Source organism: Periplaneta americana, chromosome 17 (genome assembly GCF_040183065.1).
Source record: "Periplaneta americana isolate PAMFEO1 chromosome 17, P.americana_PAMFEO1_priV1, whole genome shotgun sequence".
In the NCBI taxonomy this organism is placed as follows: Eukaryota; Metazoa; Arthropoda; class Insecta; order Blattodea; family Blattidae; genus Periplaneta; species Periplaneta americana.
In genome coordinates this window covers 13,445,978-13,453,804 of record NC_091133.1, presented here as the reverse complement: position 1 = coordinate 13,453,804, position 7,827 = coordinate 13,445,978, and the positions used below count along the sequence as shown (strand labels likewise).

At 36.5% G+C, this 7,827-nt stretch overlaps 1 protein-coding gene across 7 annotated transcripts in view; it reads right to left on the bottom strand.

Annotated features, from left to right (window-relative positions):
- Positions 1 to 294: 294 nt before the first annotated feature.
- Positions 295 to 7,827, bottom strand: part of LOC138693207 (zinc finger protein ZFP2-like) — a 33,604-nt gene continuing 26,071 nt past the window's right edge. For all 7 annotated transcript variants that reach the window (XM_069816983.1, XM_069816985.1, XM_069816986.1 and 4 more), the window contains 3 exons: positions 4,979 to 5,116; positions 2,610 to 2,692; positions 295 to 1,982 (listed from right to left, as the gene is read on the bottom strand). In XM_069816983.1, the coding sequence (XP_069673084.1) occupies positions 722 to 1,982; positions 2,610 to 2,692; positions 4,979 to 5,092 (1,458 nt within the window). In that variant the 5' untranslated portion in view covers positions 5,093 to 5,116 and the 3' untranslated portion in view covers positions 295 to 721. The remainder of the gene's footprint in view (positions 1,983 to 2,609; positions 2,693 to 4,978; positions 5,117 to 7,827) is intronic.

Here is a 7,827-nt window from a genome sequence, read left to right as displayed (position 1 = left end):
CAGCACTTGAAAGAAATGTTTGTAACCTATTGTTATGGTAACAGACAATAAAAATTGTGTTTTGTTGAAACTACATTGGAAGATAAGGTACGTCCATTATATTTTTTGTTTAGTTTGATTAAAATGTACCAATATTTAACGTACATAGTCATTTTTTTATAATTTTAAGTCCATATTTAATTCCATATTTTGGTAAAAATCCATATTTAATTCCATATTTTGGTAAAAATAACTACATATATATTTACATATTTCATATATTTTTAGTCCATATAAATCCGTTCCCTGATAATAACCATTTCAGTAAACAAGACACACAATCAATTCATTTGAATGGCTTTTCGACAATGTATGTGTATATATACCCTGGCTGCGAGAAATTTTTTACCACAGGCATAACCTTTGATTGACTTTTTCCCGCCAGTGTACATGCGTATATGGTTCCCGTGATATCTCGAATTCAAGAAAATTTCCTATTTCAATTAATTTTTGCCCGTGTACGTATGTGGGTACTGAAACGTCTCGAATTTGATAAACTTTTCCCACATGTATCAGATTTGGTTTGTCACTGTGTGCGTGCATATATAGTTTCTGAGATGTTCCAATAATAAGAATCTTTTCCCACAGATGTAACATTTGACTGGTTTTTCGCCGGCGTGCTTATGCGTATGGGTAGAGAACTATCCAGAATTCGAGAAGGCTATCCCACAGGCAAAGCAATTTAATTACTTTTCGCCGTATGCGTACTCTGATGTTTTCTGAGAGACCCCGTTAAAGAAAAACATTTCCCACACGTATCGCATTTGAATGGCTTTTCGCCAGTGTGAGTGCGTATGTGAGTTCTGCAGGAACCCGATTCTGAGAAACATTTCCCACAGGTATCGCATTTGAATGGCTTTTCGGCAGTATGCGTTCGTACATGTCTTGTGAGGGAGCTAGAGTTTGAGAAAAGTTTCCCACAAGTATCGCATTTCAATGGCTTTTCCCCTTTGTGCGTGCGTATATGTCTTGTTAGGGAGCTCGAAATTGAGAAATCTTTCCCACACGTATCGCATTTGAATGGCTTTTCGCCTTTGTGCGTGCGTACATGTCTTCTGCGAGAGCTTGAATCTGAGAAACATTTCCCACAATTATCACATCTGAATGGCTTGTCGCCAGTGTGCGTACGCACGTGGGTTTTAAGATGTCCCGCTTCTGAAAAATTTTTTCCACAGTAATCGCATTTGAAAGGTTTTTCGTCAGTGTGTGTGCGTACGTGTTTTTTTAGATTACCTAATTTTGAGAAACATTTGCCACAGATATCGCATCTGAATAGCTTTTCGCCAGTGTGAGTACGTAAATGTGTTCTAAGAGACCATGATGCTGTAAACAATTTCCCACAGATATCACATTTGAAAGGCTTTTCGCCAGTGTGCGTACGTAAATGTCTTCTACGAGAGCTAGAATCTGAGAAACATTTCCCACAAACGTCACATCTGAATGGCTTGTCTCCCGTATGCGTACGAACATGAGTTGTAATATGTCCCGATTCTGAAAATTTTTTTCCACAGTAATTGCATTTGAAAGGTTTTTCATCGGAGTGTGTGCGTACGTGTTTTTTGAGAACACAAAGTTTTGAGAAACATTTGCCACAGATATCGCATCTGAATGGCTTTTCGCCAGTGTGCGAACGTAGATGAGTTCTGAGACGTCCGAATTGTGAGAAACTTTTCCCACAGGTATCGCATTTGAATGGCTTTTCATCAGTGTGTTTATGAACATGGGTTCTGATAACTTCAGATTTTGAGAAACATTCCCCATAGGTATCGCATTTGAGGGTCCATTTGTCAGTGTGACGGCCAGACTGTGACAGAAAATTGTTCTTTCTTGTATGCATCTCTGATTCAAGCGCACTTTCGGAAAAGGAGTTCACTGGAGAGATACAATTTTTCGGACTTGTGTGCTCATCCTGCGATTGTTGAATCCCGTCAGTGTACAATATGCTGTAATAAAGAAGATCCCATTTGTGAAAATGCAACTGTCGAGAGAGTAAAACTATTCAAAAATCACAAGAAATAGTGCAATGTACTAAATTCTTCCATCATAAACTGAAAATAGGCATTTCACATGGAATACCAGGACAAGAATTCCAATCCTCTACTATGCGTTGAAATACTGTACCTCAAAACTTGCAAGTCAGATCATACAACAAAATAAAATCTACGTAAAACAATTGCAAACAACCTTCTGTGAATAAGACGCCTTCTATACAAAACCTATACTCGTATTATACTGTATTTATATGTAAATTCATCCCGCACTGAAATGAGTGAAGAAGAGTAATCCTCTTTAGAAGCGGGAAATTTAAATTCTGTAGAATATTTGAATATTGCCGAAAACCATTTTCAAGGTTTATTCACTACACTTTTATTTTTCACAATAAATGTGCACATATCAATTGCTTCAATAATGCTACCACAGCCATCTTAGTGGTTATGGTCGACAATTACAGGAGACCTCGCAGTTATCGTGCTTTGTATGTATGGTTACACGTAAAATTTATGCTCTACGTCATCATTTACTTGAACCAGCGAAACAAGCACAAAATAAATACATGCACATATCCTCACCTCTTCGACAAGACTTCAGGTTTCACTGTTGTTATTTCCAGCATCGACTCCTCTTTCACTGTAGACAGGCCAAATGACTCTTCCTGCAAACAATAAATAGGAGTATAACAGAGAAGATGGTACCATTTCTGCTGTAGAAATAAACACATGATATGTCTACAGAGCAGATGGTATCATTTCTGCTGTAGAAATAAACACATGATAGGCTATGTCTACAAGTGAAATATGAGCCGAACAGAAGGCTATCAAAATGGGAACATATAAAATATGAAGCAAAGCTTAAGAAATTACAGTTACAACTAGGGTTGCCAACTTTTTTTGAAGAAAATATGGGAGACTAAGAAATTGACAAAATTTCACATAGAAAATGAACAAATTATCTAATTCCGTTACTAAAAAGCAACTTTATTCTACACTTTGGCAGCTAGACTTAAATTTAGAATATATTGAGACAGTTTGTCTCGCGTAATAGTTGAAATCGACTGCAGTATGCATTTCTGATTTGATTAGATGCGTCGTGTTCCTGTATCAAACATCTGTGCAATAATTGTTCATTCAGCTTTCATCTGCCATATTATTGTGATGTACCGAAGTTATGTATGGTATTTCCGTGCAGGAATTCTACATTATCATATGATGAAGGATGGGTGGAGCAGAGAAAAATCTCTCTCTGGACTTGGACTCGAACCTGAGTTTTCAGCTCTACGTGCTGACGTTTTATCCATGAAGCCACACTGGATTCCATGCATAAATAATCACTTAGTGATTTAAGACGGTGCTTATTCCGTCGGATCTCGGCCACTTAGTCACTCGTAATGAGTGCACCTCTGTACATAGTGTGTTGGACATTGTGCCACTGTCACACATCTGTAACACAGTGCATCAGGATTGGCCACTGAAGGGAACCTAAGAGGTACTCTGGAATCCGGTGTGGCTTAGTGGATAAAACACCAAAACGTAGAGCTGAAAACTGGGTTCGAGTCCCGGTGCCGGAGATACTGTAGTTTTTCTCCGCTCCACTCATCCTTCATTATTTCATCTGTCAGGTGCACATAACTATCTGAACAATGCCAACATTAGATTCCACGCCAGAGCAACAGACATATCTACCAACAGTTTCAAATGATATTCACATTCGATAGTAAATTCAGTTTGAGAAAATTTTGCAGGATATTCAGATTTACCTTCAATTACACTATTTTTCAATTATCATCAACATCCTTTTGTATGAAAAACATCCACCACTTAATACATGGGCTTGGTCTGTGCATATATGCATATCTCCATTATCATTTGTATAATTCCAAAAATAAATAAATAAAACATATTCATGTGGTCCACAGGCCCTGCAACTCACAAAGAGAGGGTCAAGCAGATTACAGTTAGAGTTTTCATTAACAGCACAATGGAGAAGAATTTTGGATTCTTAAAAATCGATTCCAAACTCAATATATTAATAGTCATAGCGAAAATACGATGTGGCCGCTATGATAAGTAACCTGGATGGACCACACTTTTTCTCTCAGCTGTATAAAAGACAGTTTGTGACACATGTTAAAAGTGATTATATTATGTTCGTAGTTTACTATACTCGACTTGTGGCCTTGTTTGCAAACATAACTACTAATTAAATAAAATATCACTTTCAACACTTGTATCACAAACAACTATCGTGTTGAAAACATACTTTCCTATAATTCTCACAAACCATGTAAGCTTATGTTAAATGTGTGAGCCTAAATCTACCCTTTAATTCTGTGGAAAAAGCATATATATTACATCAATCATTATTCAGCAATATTCAAGATGGCAATATATTTTTAGTAGGTTATTTTACGACGCTTTATCAACATCTTAGGTTATTTAGCGTCTGAATGAGATGGAGGTGATAATGCCAGTGAAATGAGTTTGGGATCCAGCACTGATAGTTACCCAGCATTTGCTCATTATGGGTTGAGGGAAAACCCCGGAAAAAACCTCAACCAGGTAACTTTCCCTGACCAGAACTCGAACCTGAGCCACCTGGTTTCGCGGCCAGACGCGCTAACCGTTACTCCACAGGTGTGGACAAGATGGCTATATTAGACACCTCATTCTATATTTCAAGATCTCGCACTTACTAAAAATAACTGTAGTTCATTTAAAGAGTTTTGTTCAAAACTTAAACAAAATAGCCATATCACACTGTAGATTTAGGCTATTCTGCAGCAAATAAATAAACAATAAATAGCATGCAGAAAGTCTTGCTGTCTCCACTGATAACCAAAATTTGCTCTAACCATAGCTATACACAGATGGTTTCTATGACGAACAGAATATAAATTAAACATTGGAAAGAAATGCCAGCACACCCAATGAGCTCCACTCACCTCGGCTTCACACTTCACCACGGGAAAATTATTGGGCAATAACATATCTTCCAATTTTATCTCTGATGTGTGATTGTAGCTGTTGTCCACGCATTCCTCCTTTATCCTAGTCATGTGTAGATCCAATAACTTCCCTTCCTGCAGAACACAGAGACAATAAGACTGAGTAATACATTGCAATGTAGCATAATACTATTTGTAGCACAAGAGAGAAATTATGGAAATAATCGAAGGAAAAATGGATAAAAGATTTTAAAAGCAGCATACGTCAGAGGAAACAAGGAACAGCATGTACCAAGGGACATTGATAATGATAACCATATTTTAAATAGTGGGATATTTCAGCCTCTTCTGTTGGGTTGCCCAACCACAGGACATGTTCATTTCACTTCTATGTTGAAAAGTCGCTATCAAAAGTAAGTTGTAAATATTATTTTATCGTATTTTTAGTATATATAATATATATAATCTTAATTTTGTTCCAACTTGAACTGTATATATTAACTATCCATGAAATTCCCTGATATGAATTTAAATTCATATCAGCTTAATGTCATACACACATGTGAAAAGCTAGGTTATCATTAAAATCTTTCTATGTAGAGTGATGTACCAGCGAACATTAACTGGTGCTGTACAAGGGACGTCCCTTGGTACATCATGAATTATATTTATTTCGTTTTTATTTAAATTTACTGCATAATTAAGTTTGGATTAGACCTGAATTTAATTTTTTTATCTGCCTTTCGTTTTTTAGTTATGGGTCGTTTTAAAACCGGCAAAAAACGAGTTATTCCTGATATGAAACCCATGGAAGCAGCAGTGCATGATATGCTTGTGAATAACTTCTCCATTCGGAATGCAGCTGAAAAGCATGGAGTTTCGAAATCTTCTGTTGCAAGTTATGCATCTGATGCCAAGTCAAGAGCTGAATCAATGTTTATTTACAAACCAAGATATGATATACATAGGATATTCACTGAAGAGCAAGAAAAGGAATTGGTATCATATGTGGTACATTCTGCCAGATTACATTAGGGCCTCACGAAGAAGGATCTGCATAACTTAACCTTCCAGTTTGCGAAGGCTAATAGTATTTCCGTTCCAGACAGGGGAGATAAGAAAATGGCAGGAGAGGGATGGCTGAAAATGTTTCGGAAGAGGCAGTCAAACATTTCGCTAAGAAAGCCAGAGGCTGCCAGTTTGGCATGCTCTACGGCATTCAACAGAACAACAGTTGAGTTTTTTTTTTTTTTAATTATAGTAGAGTACTCAAAAAGTTAAAATTTGAACTTTATCAAGTTTTGAATGTAGATGAAACCGGATTAACTACAGTTCACATAGCTCCAAAGGTTCTGGCAGAAAAAGGTGCGAACCAGATAGGGAGCATGACATCTGCACAACGTGGGCAAACTGTGACTATGATTGGGGCAATAAATGCAGTCGGAAATAAGGTTCCTCCCTTCCTCGTTTTTCCCGAGTAAACTTTAAGGATTTAAAATTTTAAAATGTATTACTCGACACGTTAAAAGTGTTAAAATTTAAAATAGGTTATGTACCTTAGACAGACAGCCCATTTCGATGCTGGTGCTGCGTAATCTTCAATGTCCTACGAACTATTGTTGTTCCTGCTGATCTTGAATTCTACCATTTTCATTCGTCAGTTGTAGGGGTGGGGGTGTGTTGCTATTATGGTGGGGGTGGTTGTTTGTTTGTTATGTATTATGATGTATGATATTAAGTATATGTTGTGGGTGTGTTATTGTATGTTTGTATATTTAACTGTGGACTTTTTGTTGTGATGTGTAGAATTTCCATATCTGTTTCTATATTATTGTAGTTATGATTATTATTGGTAATATGTTCTGCGTAATTTGATGTGATGTAGGGTTTGGTTATAGCTTTAATGTGTTCAATATATCTTGTTTGAAAGGATCTTCCTGTCTGTCCAATGTAAAAATGTGGGTAGCTATTGCATTTTAGTTTGTAAATGCCAGTTAAATTATATTTATTTGTATGTTTGATGTGATTATTTAGGTGTATTATTTTAGATATATGACTACAATAATATAGAAACAGATAAGGAAATTCTACACATCACACCAAAAAGTCCACAGTTAAACATGTTAGCACAATACGAAATATACAAACATACAATAACATACCCACAACATATACTTAATACACAATTACAGTTCAATACCCACACATTATTCGACATCATAATACATAACAAACAAACAACCACCTCCACCATAATGGCAACACAGCCCCACCCCTTCAACTGACGAATGGAAATGGCAGAATTCAAGATCAGCAGGAACAACAGTAGTCCGTAGGACACTGAAGATTATGCAGCACCAGCGTTGAAACGGGCTGTCTGTCTAAGGTACATAACCTATTTTAAATTTTAACACTTTTTAGCATGTCGACTAATATATTTTTAAGTTTTAAACAAAGTGTTAACGTGAACTAGAATCAATGATTTAAGGATTTCATGTTAAAAGATGCTCCAATTAGTTCTGATGGAGCAGCAAATCCTAGTGGGTGGTATAAGGAAGATATATTTCTCAAATACTTGGAACACTTCATCAAACACACTCACCTAACACAAAATAAACATCACCTTATAATTCTTGATAACCACGAAAGTCATGTTTCTGTGGATATTATTGATAAAGCAAAGGAATCAGGAATAATTCTGTTAACAATATCTCCCCACAAAAGTAAAAAATTGCAGCCTTTGGACCACACTGGCTTTGGTCCATTTAAATCTGCATACCATTTGCAATGAATGAATGTATGTGCCCTGCAGAAAATGCAGGAAAGCCAGTTACTATTTATGAGGT